The sequence below is a fragment of the Siniperca chuatsi genome, linkage group LG13, assembly GCF_020085105.1.
Source record: "Siniperca chuatsi isolate FFG_IHB_CAS linkage group LG13, ASM2008510v1, whole genome shotgun sequence".
Classification (NCBI taxonomy): Eukaryota; Metazoa; Chordata; class Actinopteri; order Centrarchiformes; family Sinipercidae; genus Siniperca; species Siniperca chuatsi.
In genome coordinates this window covers 7,431,206-7,449,158 of record NC_058054.1, presented here as the reverse complement: position 1 = coordinate 7,449,158, position 17,953 = coordinate 7,431,206, and the positions used below count along the sequence as shown (strand labels likewise).

Sequence of the window (17,953 nt, the reverse complement as noted above, 5' to 3'; positions counted from 1 at the left end):
CACCTGTGGTTCCTGATTTATTGTTATTATTCTTGAAGGTCCTGCTCAATATTTGGTTTAGCAGTTTAAAGCTAATCGATTAATCAATTAGTTGACTGAGTTCAACAAAAGTATTTGAAGATCTCTGGTTCCATCTTCTCTGACGAGAGGATTTTCTGCTGTTTTACATCATAGTAATCTGAATATCTTTGGGTTTTAGACTGTTGATTGAACAAAACAAGACATTTGAAGATGTCACCTTGGACTCCGGGAAACTGATGGTCATTTTTCATTATTTGCTGACATTTTATAGGCCAACTGAATAATCAAGAAAATAATCATTAATAATGGAAATGATCGTTAGTTGGAGCCTTTGCCCATTTGTGACTAATTACATTTTGTTAGCTTGAACAGGTTATTATTGCTCAATATTGAATCTTTGTTTTCATCTAGAATATCAACTTAAGTTGAATGCGCTAGAGCTGCAACTAATTATTTAATTTTCAGTTAATCATCAAATCTAAAATATTACAAAATGTTAAAAATGCAAAGTCTGAGACCCCAACGTGACGCTTCAGTTTGTTTTGTCCAACTAACAGACCAAAATCCAAAGATTTACATGATGATGTGAAACAGAAAAGCAGGAGATCCTCATGTTTGAGAAACTGGAACCTCCGAACGACAGAGACCAATCAGCTAATTATTTCAGAACTATAATGTATTATTGACAACCAAAAAAGTACAGTAAAATTGTATTTCCCAAATCAAGACATAATTAAGATCGATACTCTGATCACTGTGTTGACAAACTTTACTGCAATTTTAATGTTTGTGATAACCAGGTAGCTCCACGATCAATGCTAATTTAAGCCTTAGAAAAAAATTAAAGGCCTATGACAAAATGTCTTTTATTTTCATAAACTTTAATATCTGTGAAAGAGTGTTTTTTTATCAATAAGACTTTCTGTAGTAGTAATTGTTCCCCATAACTTCAGTATCAAAAGAAAACATCAACATACACTGAAAATGTATTTTCCCAGAATAATGCCAGACTTTCATTAGCAGAGAATCACACGACAGCTAACTTATCACCTCTTCTACCTCTTGAAAAAGAATTAAAAAGATGGGTTTTTTGTGCTTCTGTGGTTTCTTCAAATGGTGTAAAAGGAGATTTTAGTTATAGAACAAAAGCATTTTAGAAACCTCCAGATGTCAAGAAGTTGTGAAAATGTTCATGTTTTTTTGTTTTGTTTTTTTCTCTCTTTCCATTTATGACCTTTGGTGGTCACTTCAAACACTCGCTGACACATCGAGTGCTGCAGTTAAAGGTCACATTGCTGATGTTTGGATCCACGTATTATATCAGCTTGGGGGGGGGGTACACAAATTATGTTTTTGTGCATTTTAAAACGGGATGCTAAACCCCTTATACCATGGTTACCTTTCATATAATTTCAGCACCTTTTTGTTGTGATCTTCTCACCAGCAGATGGGGCTATGAGATCAGCTGTGACCATTCCCTGTCCACACACACACACACACAAAACACCAAAGCACACCAAAGCAAATCCTCCATTTAGCAAATGCACTGGCTTTATTGAATGTTAAATACCAGACTCAAACAAGTTGCACACCTTGCACAATGAGCTTGGAAAGATACGAATGTAATATTCTTTAATATTCTTTAATTATCTTCTGCTTTTTTATTTAATGCACAAAAGGCAGTTAAGCTTGATTGTAATTCTTGCATGCTTGTTACAATATAAAACGTGATACTGTGCATAAGAGCATGAGCACACACTGACATTTCCACTTTCTAGCACGGTGGGAACTCTCTCTCTCAGCTCCTTCAGGGGAGGAATGGCAGAGGGATTTCACATTCAACTAGAAACATGCTCTCAGTCACAGCAGGGAATGTGTATTTTCTCAGTACAGTTGTCCACCTCGGTCTGGCAGTTGGCAGCATATATTGAGGTCAATGTAAGAGAGAGACAATGCAAGTAGGTGAAGCAGAATGTGACAACCAGGCGCTTCGTCAGTGTCAAAAGCAGAAAGAGGTTTCACGGATTGATGGGAGTGTTTGGGGACATGCATACCACGGTTCAATGAGCGTATGTCTGGTGCAGGTGTGAGGGTATGTGGGTGTAGGTGAGTCTCCTTGGAGTGATACAGCAGATAGAGAAGGTGGGTGGACCTCCCGAACAGCAGAGTTTGGGGCAGTGTTGAGTAAAATGTAGAAATCAGAAGGTCTCCATCGCCTGGCAGATCTGGGCGAAAACTTCATCTGGCGACCGCTCAGCGTCAATCTGCAGACGGAGACAAACTGGCTGAGACGAGGCCTTTCAGAAACCATCAGTGTCTCAGCGTGCAGTCGAGGACAGCAGTCTGCTGCAGCGCAAGCTCTCAGCAGACTGATGACCTCAATACCTGTTGTGACATTTAAGCACACACACACACACAACACCTGATGTGGCATTTAAATGTTCAAACAGCTAATTTTAAAGGGACAGTTCACAACATAAATTGTGTGATTATCTACTGACCCTCATGTCAGTGGAGACATCAGTGAAATGAGTAGAAGCGCCAAACACATCCCTTCTCTACTGACGTTAAAGGCAACATCTTTCAACTGCTCCAAAAATATTCTGCAATAATCGTCTCTGTTGTAGCGATGATTGAAAACTGCACAGTTGTTTAACTTGATTGTTTTTAGGTTAATTAACTTGGAAAGCTTGGGAAAAAGGCAAATTGCCTATTTACATAGTCTTTATGTTGATTTTTCTTGCATGTTTTATATACAGATGGCTAACAAAGGAAAAAACCTGAATAAATGAATCAATAACAAATGCTTCCATACACAGCATGAGGAGTCACTGACTAACTTGATGTGTGAAAATGATATGAATGTCATATGTAATGGCCTTCACAGTGACCTGAAGGGAACACCTATGGATTAACATGCATTAGACAACATGATTGTTCATCACCTCCAGTCGAGTTCAGAGACTTGAAGAATCTAAACAAGGAGCTCTGAAGCTGTTCTGGAGGCTTGCTGTGGCTCAACACCTTACTAAGACACGTGATGTTGGTTTCTACTTCAATTTGTCACCCGTACGTACTGTATCTGTTGTTCTGTGTATGTATCATTTGGAAATATACTATACGCTGCCTTCTGGATCTGTTTTATATTCAATTGTGTAAGATCATGCAGATCCAGGCATATTTGTATGCATGACACAATATTAAAAACAATCTTCATACATTATATTTCACCAAACAGCTCATGAAACCTGATGTAACTGTTTTGTAGCCAAACACTTGTACTGTGTCCGTCATTATGTCCAATATTTAACTTAATAATCTGATCATGCTCATACATGAATTCTGCCAGAATGTTAAATACAAAATTATGGGAGATAATGAGGTACAAGTAGTGGACTTTAGTACCCAGGGTGCATTTGTTTGGCTACAAAACACTTGAGGAACTTGTAAGATACATTTAAAAACATTCTTTTATAGAAAAATATTTTGGTTGAAAATTGCCCTGTAATGTAATGTAGGGCTGTAATGTGTGTTTTTAGCAGCCTTTAAATGTAAATGAATTTCAGATAAGATGAAGTGAATATAAATAAGCTAACTCTCATTTGAGGGTAGTTACCCTTAGTGGCAATTGAACCCCTAATTCTGACAGAGTTAGCTGCATCTAGCTATACAGGAAAGAACACACACACACACACACACACCCAAATATAATTTCTTTCTAAAAAAAAAAAACCCTAAAAAAAACCCAACCTACCGTGTGCAGAAGCCTCTTGCATTCATAATGAGATGCCACCGCCTGGCTGTCGCTGCAGAAGCTCTCAGCCCTCCTGTGCAGGACGCCGTCTCTGTCTGGGGCGGGGTGGAAGCTGGAGGTGAATCTGCCACGGCACTGCAGACGACGGGACATTGTGTCGGCTGAGCAGTTCAGCAGGAGCACTGCGCTGGGCTCCCCCATCTGACAAACAAGGCACAGCAAAGTCCAGGCAGTGAATCTCAGGCTACATCTTCCCTTTTTCTTTTTACTGTATGTCCCATCAGTGTTATCTGTATACCATCACTCTGCATCTGTCAAAAAGTGACATTTTTCATCCATTTGTTGCTCTTGTGTCAAGCAAATCATTGTTTTTACTCCTGCATTAACGTGTGTGTTGAGTGTTGTCTCTTCACTTTGCTCTCATTTAAGTTTTTGTGGATACACGACTTAAACTTGTGTCTACTGGTGGCTGACTTTTTCTTCCTCCGGTGCACTGACCTTGGCCTCGTACTCCTCTGCCCGTCTCAGGTCTCTGGGGAAGCCGCTGATCACAAGACCTTTCCCCTGCCGTACTGACGACGCCACCGCATCGCACAGCAGCTCCAGCACTGTGTCCTGGAGATCAAACACACATACAGCACAAGCATTAATTACCATACGAACCCCAACTGATGCTTCATGTATGAATCAACTCAGACAACCTAAAAAAGCAGGGATATGTATGTGTTTATATGTAACATTTGTGTGAGGCCTTACGTATGCGTACAACAGGCTGGATTACCAAACAAACAAAGTGGGTGACTGCTGGGGGCTCCTCCAGGGAGTTTCAGGTTCACTGTGTGTCAATTACAGGAACATTTAATTTCAAACTTATTTGATATTTGCATGAGTCTGGGGGTCCAAATCAACTAACAGTAGGAGGAGAAAAAACTATTTTGTGTCATCCATTAAAATAATTTCATATTAGAATATTTGCACAACATTTTACAAGCCCTTTCTGACTTTTGGCTTAAACTTACATTAAGAAGAAAGTGTCTAACTTGAAATAAATGCATTTGTTCTCAGTTATTTTGACATTAGGTCCTGCATATGTATGTTATAATAATAATAAACTGTATTTGTACAGCACCTTTTCATACAAGAAATGCAACTCAAAGTGCTTTACAATAAAGAAATTATATGCATGAAAACAGGCACGTAGCTAGCATAGCAAGCTAGTTCAGGCAGACAACTTGCTACTACACATGTGACAGACTCTACTCATTAGAACACAAATCAAGCGCACCCTCTCCAACGAGCCGGTCTATATAAAGCTGCGATGCTCCACCTGTCCTCTTGATTTGCTCTCCTGCTGGGGCGCTGCTAGTTTGCTAACGCTGCTACAAACACGTTGCTGATCTTGAAGCATTTTTTAAACAAGCTAAACTGTTAATAGTTGTATCATGGTATTTGAAGAGGACTTTGTGGATGAAATAATCGTGTTTGTGGCTGCGACCTGTCGTACTAGCTGTCCGCCTCAAAGGACACTTCAGCCTGGCTGGATGGTACATTAGCTTGGAACAACCGTAACACTTGCTGAGAGCTTTACTCTGAAATGCAGCTATCACAGCTTCACTTCACCAAGCTCTCGTAAGTGTTTAGTGTGTCTTTGCTCTGTTCTGTCATTGTTTGTGTGGATTATTGCTCTCTAAAGTCTGCTTGTGGTTGTCTTAGTGTCTGCTGACTGCTAATTAACCTAGCTTTGCTCTTACGAATCAGAATCAGCTTTATTGCCAAGTGGTATTTTGGCACAAAACAATAAACATAGTAGAAATGTAAGAAATATGAAGCATGTAGGCCCACTGCAGGTCAAGAATCATAAATATAAAATATAAAATTGACAATAAGATATTAAAGAATATAAAAACATTGTAAGAACATAATTAAGTTGTCTTCTCATTGTTTCCGTCCATTATGATGCTTTCATGGGCTACATTGCTTTGTGGCATAACATTATTGGTTGTTTTGGGTGTTACCCAGCAGTATATAATGTAATTAAACTTAGCTCTAACTTTACCAGCTGTAACATTAAAGTGATGTACACATTAATAATTATAATCCAATAATATGTATTATTCAGAAATGGGCCATTCTGCATTATGAGTACTTTTACTTTTGGTATGTTAAGTATATTTTGATACGAGTACTTTTCCTTAAGTAAAATTTGAATGCATGACTTTTACTTGTAACAGAGTATTTCTACACTGTGGTATTACTACTTTTACTCAGGTAAAAGATCTGAGTACTTCTTCCACCACTGGTTATATTGTATATTGGTATTAGGGATGTAAAGATTAGTGTTTCCCTGTAATACTGGCTCTAAAGGAAATACAATGCTTTCGTTACACGTAGGATAGGTAGTCCACGCATTTTATATTCAGCCAGACATTAGAATAATAATTCTACTCACAGCAATGGGTTTATGTAACAGCTTTATATAGTGCACTATTCTTCATATCATAATTACATTATGCTGCTGCACTTAGCTGCTCTCCACTAATTGACGTTTATCTGCTGCTTATCAACGCCACATAACTTTAAGAAGAGAGTGTCTTGGATTGTAATATGCTGAAGTTAAGAATAACTTGGTGCATAGTTGATGTGTCTGATTGCTGCATATCAGGTGATTTGCTGGGTTTAGATTTATCCGTGTCGATAGTACACTCAGTTTCCAGTTTATGAGGTACACTTAGCTTAAACTAATGCAGTCTAATACCTAAATCCTACCTTCATGAAGCTTATTTGTGTTTGTAATAATTTGCCCACCTCATAAATATCAATCAGGGTTGACTAGATATTAGAAACACTTCTCAGTCTAATGACATGCAGCCCCCAAAATGACCATAAAGTTGAATCAACAACTGAACATTATAACCTTCATGAAGGTGGTTTTTATTGCAGGACTGTTATTGTTATTGTTATTAGCCTGCATTAGTTTCAGCTAGTTGTGCATAATTGAGTATATTCCCTGCATTGTATCTAATAAGGCATACAAGCTGTGCTGAACTTTATGTATGCAGCTCGTTACATACAGTACTTTGTATTCACATAAAACTAAACTGTTATCACTTTTTAATGCCATTCAAAGGAGTATTTTATTTGATAGTTATCAGTTCAGATGGACGGGAAACATGGAGAGAGATAGAGGGATAGACATGCAACTTGATTGTTTCTACATCTGACTGTATCTAAAACTAGACATTTTCATTCTTCATTGCTCAGATACCATTCTGGTCCCTGAGCACCATGATTAACATTGATGTTTGATTGACGGTGCTCATAATAAGTCCAGTACCAGACTTAAGTATTTGCTGGTATGATGATCTTAGCCCTCTAGAGAAAAACTTGCAGGAAGGAAGAAGGAGGGGAATTGGTCCCGGTAGTTTATATTTAGAGATGACATGACCTTGTCAAAAGCCAGATATGCTCTTAAACGGAGTATTCATGACCGACTCTACGACCGAGGCTGAGTCCTTGAGCTTCTAGAAAATGCATCAAATCATGTGCAGCACCCACAGGAAAACAAGCAATCCACTACTTTTGGTAGTTTAACACATTAAATATTAAGGATTTTTGGCTCCAGCTCAAAATATGCAGCTGAGAGTGAATTTCTCCCTCAGTGAAGTGTGATTCCACCTCTGCACACCAAGATCACATATGGGGGAAATAAATCCCCACTGTGTTACATGTAGTGAACTCTTAAGGCTGGTTTTTCTGACTTTACTGGCTGTAGTGGTGGAAGAAGTACGCAGATATTTTACTTAAAGGTCCAGTATGTAGGAGTTAGTGGAATCTAGTGGTGAAATTGCAGTTTGCAACCATTTGAATACCGCTCGCCTCACCCTCCCCTTCCAAGCGTGTAGGAAAAACTACGGTGAACGCAAAACTCACAAAAAACACGAACGGAAACATGGCGGTGCAACATGGCGACCTCTGTGGAAGGGGACCTGCTCCCTCTGTAGATAAACAGTTTATTCTAAGGTAATGAAAACACAACAATTCTTATTCTCAGGTGATTATACACTAATGAAAACATACTTATAAATATTATTATATTCCATTTCTGCCAATAGCTCCTCCTAAATGTTACACACTGGACCTTTAAGTAAAAGTACCAATACAGCCATGTAAAAATACTCCATTATAAGTAAAAGTCATGCATTTATTTTTTTTTTAGAAAACTTATGTACAGAAGTGTTATCAGAGAAATGTACATAAAGTATCAAAAGTAAAAGTACTTGTTAATATGCATCAATGCATAGCATTTCACTATTGTAGCTGGTTGAGGTGGAGCTGATTTTAACTACTTTATATAGAGTTTGGTAGTTTAGTGCAGTGGATCCCAACCCAGGGGTCTGGCCCCTCCAAAGAGTTACAAGATAAATATGAAGATAAATATGATTTAATATGGTAGGAAAGAAGAATAACAAAGTTCTGATGCACAAACATTTTTGACTTTTCTTCAATCTTTGCTTTTTTGTGAAATATTTGAGAGTTTTACCTCTTTGGGCCTCAAACAATAATTAAAAATAAATATAAATGTTAGAGGGGAAATGTCTGTTTGAAACGTGACAAATGGCCTCAACTAGACACCGCTGTTTTGTAAGATGTAACAAGCCTTAAACATTGGGAACCACTAGTTTAATTTTTAATAAAAAAATTTAAACACTAGTTTTTTTTTATTGTAAAATCTGAAAAGTAACTACAACTGTCAGATAAATGTAGCGGAGTAGAAGTATAAAGTTGCCTGAAATGGAAATAGTCAAGTAAAGTACAAGTACCTCAAATTTGTACTTAAGTACAGTACTTGAGTAAATGTACTTAGTTACATTCCACCACTGCCTGTATGTGCAGACACACATGTGGGCCAGACAGGAAACGGACAGATCTGCAGGGGGATTACAGTTCTCAGAGAACATTAAATTGCAATTTCTGTGTTGCCAGGCAACAGTACAGCAACATTTCACCAAGTCCATCTCTAACCATGTCGGTTTTACCGTTTTACACCCACCGTCACTTTGACATAAAAACCTGTAACTCTGATGTGGGTGTGATTTTGTGCTGTAAACCTTGTGAGGTGCACTTCAGTAATCCCAGTGTGGGATTATTCATCAAATCACTGTGTCTCTCTCCATAACTAACTCACTCACACAACATAAAAATAAGCATTTGACTATGTTAGTGAACACAGGGGACATGACCTCAATGTGCTGTAAGAAGCTTACACAGCTGAGCCTTAAAAGCCATTGTGTTTCTCCATTGAGATGACAGGAAGTAAATCTGTTCTTGGTTGTCTTTTATATTGCTTACAAATCTGTTCAATGCACAACTTTTTAAATCTTGAAATGATAGAAAGCCTGAATGTCTCGGATTTTCTGGAGTTAATGTTTTCTATTGTTGTATCTATTGTTTGTGTTGCTCCCAAAACCGTATGTTCAAAATGTGAAATTTTCAGGAGCAGAAAAGGAAAAAAACATACTTGTTTTTGAAGAGTCGGTTCATCGAAATTACAGAAAACACATTTTCTCACTTGGTATCTAGACCTGCAGATAGTTTCGGCTTTATTTGAACAGGTTTTGAGATCTCTGCTGCGATCCTGATACCATGGAGGTGAATGGAATTTATTTTGTAGAAACAGTGTCCCCATTTTTTTGGATAATAAACAGTTTTCATGAAAGCTATTTATTTGGTAGAAAGCAGTACCACCTCCAGTGAAATGATGTGTGCCTTGTGAGGGTTTAGGAAGGTTATGGGAGGCAGACTCAGAGTCAATTCAATTTCATTTATATAGTGCCAATTCATAACAGAAGTTATCTCATTGCACTTTTCCTATAGAGCACGTCTAGACCGTACTCTTTATAATATTATTTACAGAGACCCAACAAATCATTGACTAAAAAGGTGATTTATTTACACTGTGCGACCAGATCACACGAAACAAAAATGAAAAGAAGAAACACTGCGAACTGCAAACAGCTCCTTGTGGCAGACATTATCAGAGTCTTTTTATATTTCATCATTTTACTGCTCAACATTAAGTTTTCCAGGCGATGGATTTCAACTCTCGTCTCATCTTTTCTTCTTCTCTGCCTTCACTGACGATCAGACAAACCAACAGTTGCTGCAGGTTAAAATGAAGCAAGGCAGGTCAGTTGTTTGTGCAGTTCTGGAAATGTCTGCCAGCTGCATCCATAGCAGATTTTAGTCTTCTTTTGTGTAAATTTGTCCACACTCACTGGTTTTCTGTCAAGACTGCAGTTCAATCGATACAAATTGGTAATGAGAGAAGCAGACTCGTAACTTGAAGATTGCCTGTTCCTGAGATCACCTCAAAAAAACTGTACAGAGAAAGTACACAAGTAACAACCACCGTCACAGTGGCCTTGCAAAGGCATTAAATCATCTGTGACTTTTATTCACTTGCGCTGCAGACTAAGGAACTGCAGTAGTGACAGATCTGTGAGTGTTCATATTTTCACGATAGAGAGGAGTAAGAAATCAAGCAGAAGCCTCTAGTGAAGTAATATATCACAAATTCTGTTGTCATTTCCAGAATTAAGTTTTTTTTTTTTTTTTTTTTTTTTGTCCTTGTAGCAGAAATGTGTTGACATCAGCAGGTTGTTTGCTCATAACGGTTCAGGAGGTGTGGGAGCATCTTATACTGCACCGTACATGTTTTTGTTTTGAGGCTAGAAATGTTGACACATTCATTGAATCACTGCTGTTGAACAACCTGCAAATACACAGCACAGAATTAAAGGCATTTTGTGCTATTAGACAGTAAATACACTTCTAACCAGTTAACCTCCAGGATTATTGCTATTAATGTGACATCAGTATTTGTTGGCATATAATGATTGTTTTCATTATCTATCGATTTGTCAATGTTTTAAATGAATCGATTACGTTTTTAGTCTGTGAAAGGTCAGAAAATGGTGTAGAGCTGCAACAATTAGTTGATTTAATCGATTAGTCAAGATAAACATAATCGGCAGCTATTTTGATAATTGAATTATCATTTTAGTAATACTTTAAGCAAAAATGCCAAACATTTGCCAGTTCCAGCTTCTCCACTGTGAGGATTTGATGCTTTTCTTTGTCGTACATGATAGTAAACTTAAAATCTTTGGCTTTCGGACTGTTGGTCAGACAAAAAAAGACATTTGAAGTATGACATTTTATGGACAAAATGATGAATCAAGACAATAATCAGCAGATTAATCTGTAATGAAAATAATTGTCAGTTGCAGCCTTAAAATTATTGTAAATGTTCATCACAATTGCCCACATCTAGTTTTAAATCTGCAAATTACCTGTTTAGTCCGACCAATAGTCAAAAACTCAAAGATATTCAATTTACAATCAGAGAGAACAGAAAACTAGCAAATTAGAACCTAGTAAATATTTGTTTTTTGTTAGATAATGACTTGAATGCTATACTATATTTTTCTTGTTATCAGCAAATCCCATGAAAAGACCAAAATCAATGTGTCTCTGAATATTTTCTGACTTTCACTGTCTGTGGTTCTCAGCCCCAAACCCACTCATTCCTGCTGATGATGGACATCCTTAAAAACAGGTCACTAATATATACTTTTATTTTTTAGAAAGGCTAACTAATTCCCCAAAACAGCTGGGCTGTTCTTCAAAATAAACGACTCGTGCTCGTGTTCATTATAATGAAGGAACATGTCACCCAGTGCAACAGTGTGGCACATTGTGTTTTTAATAGTTTTTGGACAACAATGGAGCTCCATGGCACAGAGGAATAAGATATAGCAGGCTTTGGCTACACAGACAATACTTGTTAGCGGGATCAAAACTCATTGCTGGTTTTTGTCTTTTCATGGGATTTGTTGACAATAAGAAAAATACAGAATATTACCAGACTTACTCTTGAGCCAATATATCATTATCTGTTATAAAAATGGTTCTGATTAATTTTCTGTCCATTAATTGTGTAATTGTTTCGGCACTGGTCAACAATTTTATTTCTCATTAACCAACCGACTGTATTTGAGGACTGTGGTGACTTCATGAATGTAAAGAACATTCAATAAATCCTCCCTGGACAGATAAAAGGCTAAAAATCCTGACACCAGTTTGTCAGGCGGGCTGACTGGACACGCTGCCGCACGAAATGTATTTTCAAATTTGTTACGTGTGGAGTCCAAATCAATTTTTGTGGCTCCTTCAAACTGACTGTCGTGTAGAGAGTGAGGTCCACACAACCAGCTAGTTGAACACACACACACTGTGTATATATATATATATATATATATATATATATATATATATATATATATATATATATATATATATATATATATATACACACACATACACCTTTGAACATGTGAAGCGGGGATGTGTTTTAATGTGAAATGTCACAGGCTCTGGGACCGTGCAGTTCAATTAAAAAGCTCCATGACAACCATTGGTATGTTATTGAAGATTAATAATCACCAGCAGCAAAATGCATCATTGTTCATAATATCTAGCAGTCGTGATGAGAGATGTGGATGCTGAAAATGAGGCCAGGAGGCTAAATATTTATCTCCTCCACCTGCCACACTGCATTTATAATGCGATTTAAGTCCCATTTGGAAGCTATTAATATTTCACTGGTGGGTAGTAAAATATGTGCCTGCTCCTTCGTAATTTACAGGAGGAAACAGAACTTGGTGTTCTGCTGATAAACTTTATGACCTTTGTTGCCAGCTGGCTTATCAAATGATTTCATTCAATTATTATTATTATTATTATTATTATTATTATTATTATTATTATTATTATTATTAATAGTAAAGCCCATATTTAACCATCATGGTCCACACACACAGATGTTTTCACTTTTCAATCCTCAGGACTATATGGGTGTTTTGTCTCCCTCACTCTCCTGTTAGTTTTGTCATCTTGCACCTTTTATCATTTCTATTAGTACATGGTGTTCTTACGTAAAGGTGCAGACAGATCAGATTTCTCCAGGCGAAATTTAATCGTGTGTTGTGATGAAAACCAGGCGGGACAGGAAATGGCATAGATAGGGTTGTAAGCATTAACCTGCGGGAGCTAGTGTGGTAGCTAGCGGACTGATAGCAGCAGCATTTGTGAAATAGACAGCTTCTTATCACTTTCATTAACCTTTGTCACTGTCCTTGCTCTCACTGCAGCCAAGCGGCAGTTATATAGACAAAAACATAAACATTCATTCCCAGCATAGGTCCGCCCAACTTCAACCTGAGCAGAATAATCAAACACCTGTGTGAGTGTCCTTTTAAATTATGAAATGATTTAGTGGTAATTAAATTTGTTCGATATCAAAAAATGTGGACAAAATGTCTAGAGCTGCAAATAACGATAATTTTCATGATTGATTCATTTGCCGATTATTTTCTCGATTGTCAGATTAATCATTTGGTCTATGTCAGAAAGTTGTGCCCATCGCAATTTTGTAAAACTCAAGGTGACATCTTCAAACTGTTTGTCTACCAACCAACCAACCAACCAACAGCACAAAACCTTATGATATTCAGTTTTCCATTGCATATGATAAAAAAGCAGCAAATCCTCACATTTTAGAAGCTGGAACCAGCAAAAATGTGGCATTTTGTTCTTGAAAAAATGACTTAATCGATCAGTCGTTTATCAAAATGGTTGCCAATTAATTCTGTCAGTTGACTAATTGATTAATCGACTAATAGTTTCAGTTGGAGGCATGAATTCTGGGTGTGCAGCGACCACGTTTTTGGGTTGCTTTCAAGTTGTGAATGTGTTCAGCTGATGAAGCATTGTGTTAGTTCAGGCAGAGCACTGAAGTCATGCTTGCATTAGCTGATTGATTCATGCTTCATAATGCCTGGCTAATTCACCAGCTGCTTGGCTGCCAGCAGACTAGTAACGTCCAATCATATTCATGCAGGTGTACAGTGCAACAAAAATTTAATCGCTGCTTGGATTGTCTGAGATCTCCCTCCAAATCCAAATCTAACTGAATATATAACCATTCGCTATAAATGGTCAATTACTTGTCGCAAGTGTCTCAGACTGAAATAAACCTTTTATGTTTATGATGGCATGCTAATGTTAGTACGTCACCTTGACATTTAAACTCAAAGTGCAGCTGTACAGTCATTAGTTTTTGAGATTTCTCGTCCAGGTGTAAATGTTGACCTCTTGTTGACACCAGATGAGAAGTCAGGGACCAGTCATTAGGAGTTATCCTCTTGGGACGTGAATGTCTCATGGAAATCCATTAGTTGTGGAAGCTAATTTACTGTGGATTAAAGTATTGAACTCACAGAGTGACGTTGCCATCCCTAGAGCCACGCTGTTCACTGAAAATGTGTGATTATAATAATGAAAGCTATACACAGTGGACTCGCCTCCACTGTGTTGAATCCCATTGCATTAATATATCATTTTATTGAATTGCTGTCCTGCTTATACATTTTTAAAATCACCCTCCACTAAGAAATGTATTTTTCTTATTGTTATTTCTCTTGGATGATTGAGCTTCACTGTGCAGAATTTGCTGAGTTGGACACTAGAAGGTTGTTTTCACATTTTTATTCTGAAGGAGGAAGTTTATCTGTGCTGACCTTAAATCTCAGTTAAAGATGTATGAGCAGGATTTTGCTTAAAACATTTAGTGCACATACACCAATGAAGTAGGAAACATCTTGTATTCAGCACATAAACTTTTGAAATGAACAATATTCGCATATTCATAGATTCTGGATTTTACAATGAGGGCAAAAGTGTAATTTTAAGATTTTTTCTAACAAAATAATTAAATGTTTTTTGTGGAAAAACCCATATCAGACACATTAATATTCAAAGCAGAGTATTTTATGTCTTAAAACCAGTTGTGGAAAGCACATTTATTCAATTACTGTACTTCAGTACAATTTTGAGGTACTTTTACTTTACTTGAGTATTTCAATTTTATGCTGCATTATACTTCCACTCCACTACATTTCAGAAGGAAATATTGTACTTTTTACTCCACTACATTTATCTGACAGCTGGAGTTACTAGTTGCAGATTACGATTTTACAAACAAAACATGATCAATTTATAAAATATGATACTGTGCTATAGATTAAACTATCCAACAGTATTTAAAATTGTTAAAATGTGCTCCACCTCCAACAACTGTAACATTAAAATGCTGCTTATGTGTTAAAGCATAAGCCGCCACTACTTAAAACATGTCTGGAGGGGATCTTTAACAATTTTGACTCTCTCAGTCCTCTGTGGATAATCTAAGTACCTCACAGATAGTAACTACAATATTATAGAGAATTTTCCAACTTTATGGAATCATGTTAGACGCTTGAACATCATCAATGTAGTGTCAATTTTCACTATATTATGAGTTTGTCAACATACAGTAGTCACAGTGAATTTTAATGAGCTTCCATGTGTGTGCCTGCTGTATTTCTTCCTTAAACTACAAATAAATTGTGTCCAGTGTCTGCTGGACGATGAGCATGTTTACTTCTTTTCAGTGTATGTGTGTGTGTTTTCCTCTGACAGTATTTAGAGTTGGAGATAATTTATCTGGTTTACATACACCGTCAGTGAATTTCTGTAGCCGTTTCCAGCTCCAATATAGATTCAGACAGCCATGTCAGCTCTGTCTGTTACACTGTGTGTAGATGTGCAATCTCTGTGAAAGCCATTTTAAGCACTCATGACTGTATAATATTTCAACCGCAATCCTCCAGCTTCTATTTATTTCATTAGGCCTGTGGCAGGAAAACATGTTATGTAGTATCAGTATTTTCTCTGCCTGAGAGCTGTGGTGTTACATTTTCCAGTGACAGCATGGAGGGATTTGTCTTTCTGCATTTTCTAACTGAACTTCATCTTCAGCTGTCTGTCTTTATGAAATAATAAACTGTAAGATCTTGTTTTTGAAGGTATTATTTTGTTGGCTCAGCCTACTGCACAGTTCTCACTGCTGTTATGTTTTCACACTGGTTCTCCCAGAGATCACCTGTCAGTGAAACAGTGTGGGTGGTTCTAGGATATCTAGAAAAATTGCAATCACTGCTCGTACTTAATATCCTGTTCTTGGATAAATTCCAAACAAACCACCTTTTCTGAGTCTGTTTTCTAAACTTAGGTTTTGACCTTTTTTGCATTTTTCAAATGAAATTATTGTTGAAATGTACCATTTCTTAAATAAACATACAAACATTATTGAAATGGTTATTCTAATAGCAAATTTGAAAAACTCTCCTGCTCCATTTGTGCAACATTACTATCACCGGCATAAATGGGCTGAGAGGCACGCAATATCTTCATAGTGTTGTAAGCCTGATTCCAGCTTGATTTTTCTTCTTACACTGCAAAACTACTTCACTGGAATCAGAAGACAGCAAAAGAAATGACTGTAACGCAGTGTGAAAAAGTAACAAAGAACATTTAGTTATATACTGTTATGTACAATTTTAGTATTTGAGTATTTGATGCTACTTTATATTTCTATTCCACTACATTAAATATTACTTTTTGCTGCTTAAACAGTGATTCATCAGATATAATAATTCAATAATATAATGTATATAATAGTATAAATGATATTAATCAGTATTGTGTAGTATTTGGCCCAGTGGCCGAACGTGGTACTCCAAAATAACAATCCTATATGCCTTAAAAAAAGCACTTCCCTTATAGACCGCTATTATCCTCTGAGAATAAAGCCTATGGTTCAAACCAGCAGGTTTAGGGAAAGAGACGGTGCCCCTGGTTGCCAGAAGTCCCATTCATTTGCTCCATAGATTTGTTGTGATTTACAGCTCTTCTACGGCTTGGATCAGCATGAACCTGGCCCGGTTAAATCATCAGTACAATAGATTAACAAGGGTGTTAGAAAATATCTGGTTCTTTGATTAAAAAGTCAAAGGTACAAGCCAGGTTAACTACGAGTCCCAAGGTGCATTTCGGCAAGGAACACCCACAGTTTAAAATTCTGTTACGTGTGCCGGTTACGGCAGGTAGAAGCTAAAGGTTATAGTCACTAGATTGACAACAGTCTTAAGCTTAAACTTAAATCAATTCACTTTTGAATTCTGGGTCAATTTTGGATGAATTCAGCAACTATGGCGGCGTGTTTTGTTCTCAGCTGCAACAACGAAGCATTTTGAACTCGCTAACCTTTTTTGCATCTTTTTCTCCATAGCAATGGCGACCTAGCCTCATGGGTATTGTAGGATTTAGAGCTGTCTGCCAAAGAGACGGAAAATATCTGATTTCTCAGAAACAAAGTTGAAATAACTAAAACTGGTGGCGATAACAAAAACATGCTAGATAGTAAAATTATCTGGGGAAATGGGGAAAAACACTTCCTGAACCAGCGGCCTTGTTCACCTCGCAGCTCGCTCATTTTCTTTGATAGTAGAGCAGAAGTACCACACTGACCTCGGGCAGCTGCTCTCCTCTCTCCAGGACGTCCCGCAGGTGACGCCCTCTATTGCTGTGAGACTGCAGCTCGTTACACAGCAGGTCACCCAGAGCGACACAACGCAGGCCGAACCTCTCCTCCATCCGCTCACACTGGAGAGATTTCCCTGAACCTGGACCACCTGAGAGCACACACACACACACACACACGCACACACACAAACAGATACAAGCAGGGATCAGTCCATCCTCATAGACAAGTAATCACAGACAGAATACAAAGTGAGGTGAGGATGACGAGGAGGAAATTGAGATGAAAGTGGGAGACAATAGGAAATAGGTGTGTGTGTGTGTGTGTGTGTGTGTGAGAGAGAGAGCTCTGTCTACATGTGAGTATTTATGAGGGAAAAGGTGATGTGGGAGAGGGGGCAGAGTTGAAGGAGGAGGATATAAGTGAGGAAACAGATAGCAGGTGGGTAGGTGAACAATATGTATGTATGTATGTATGTGTGTGTGTGTGTGTGTGTGTGTGTGTGTGTGTGTGCGCGTGCACATGCACATCACAGGTCTGATTCATTGCCTTGCCGGGGGCTCAGAGGCAGGTTATCACAGATGATTATCATCTTCTCTCCTCTTACTGAATCTACCTGTTCCGCCACCTCGGTGCAGCACCACACCACACACACAAACACACACACAAACACACACACACACGTTAGTAGTTTC

General features: G+C 37.8%; 1 protein-coding gene across 1 annotated transcript in view; it reads right to left on the bottom strand.

Annotated features, from left to right (window-relative positions):
* Positions 1 to 1,550: 1,550 nt before the first annotated feature.
* Positions 1,551 to 17,953, bottom strand: part of ak5 (adenylate kinase 5) — an 80,370-nt gene continuing 63,967 nt past the window's right edge. The window contains exons 11-14 of the mRNA XM_044219865.1: positions 17,246 to 17,409; positions 4,274 to 4,390; positions 3,776 to 3,976; positions 1,551 to 2,285 (exon numbers count right to left, since the gene is read on the bottom strand). Coding sequence (XP_044075800.1) covers positions 2,220 to 2,285; positions 3,776 to 3,976; positions 4,274 to 4,390; positions 17,246 to 17,409 — 548 coding nt within the window. The 3' untranslated portion in view covers positions 1,551 to 2,219. The remainder of the gene's footprint in view (positions 2,286 to 3,775; positions 3,977 to 4,273; positions 4,391 to 17,245; positions 17,410 to 17,953) is intronic.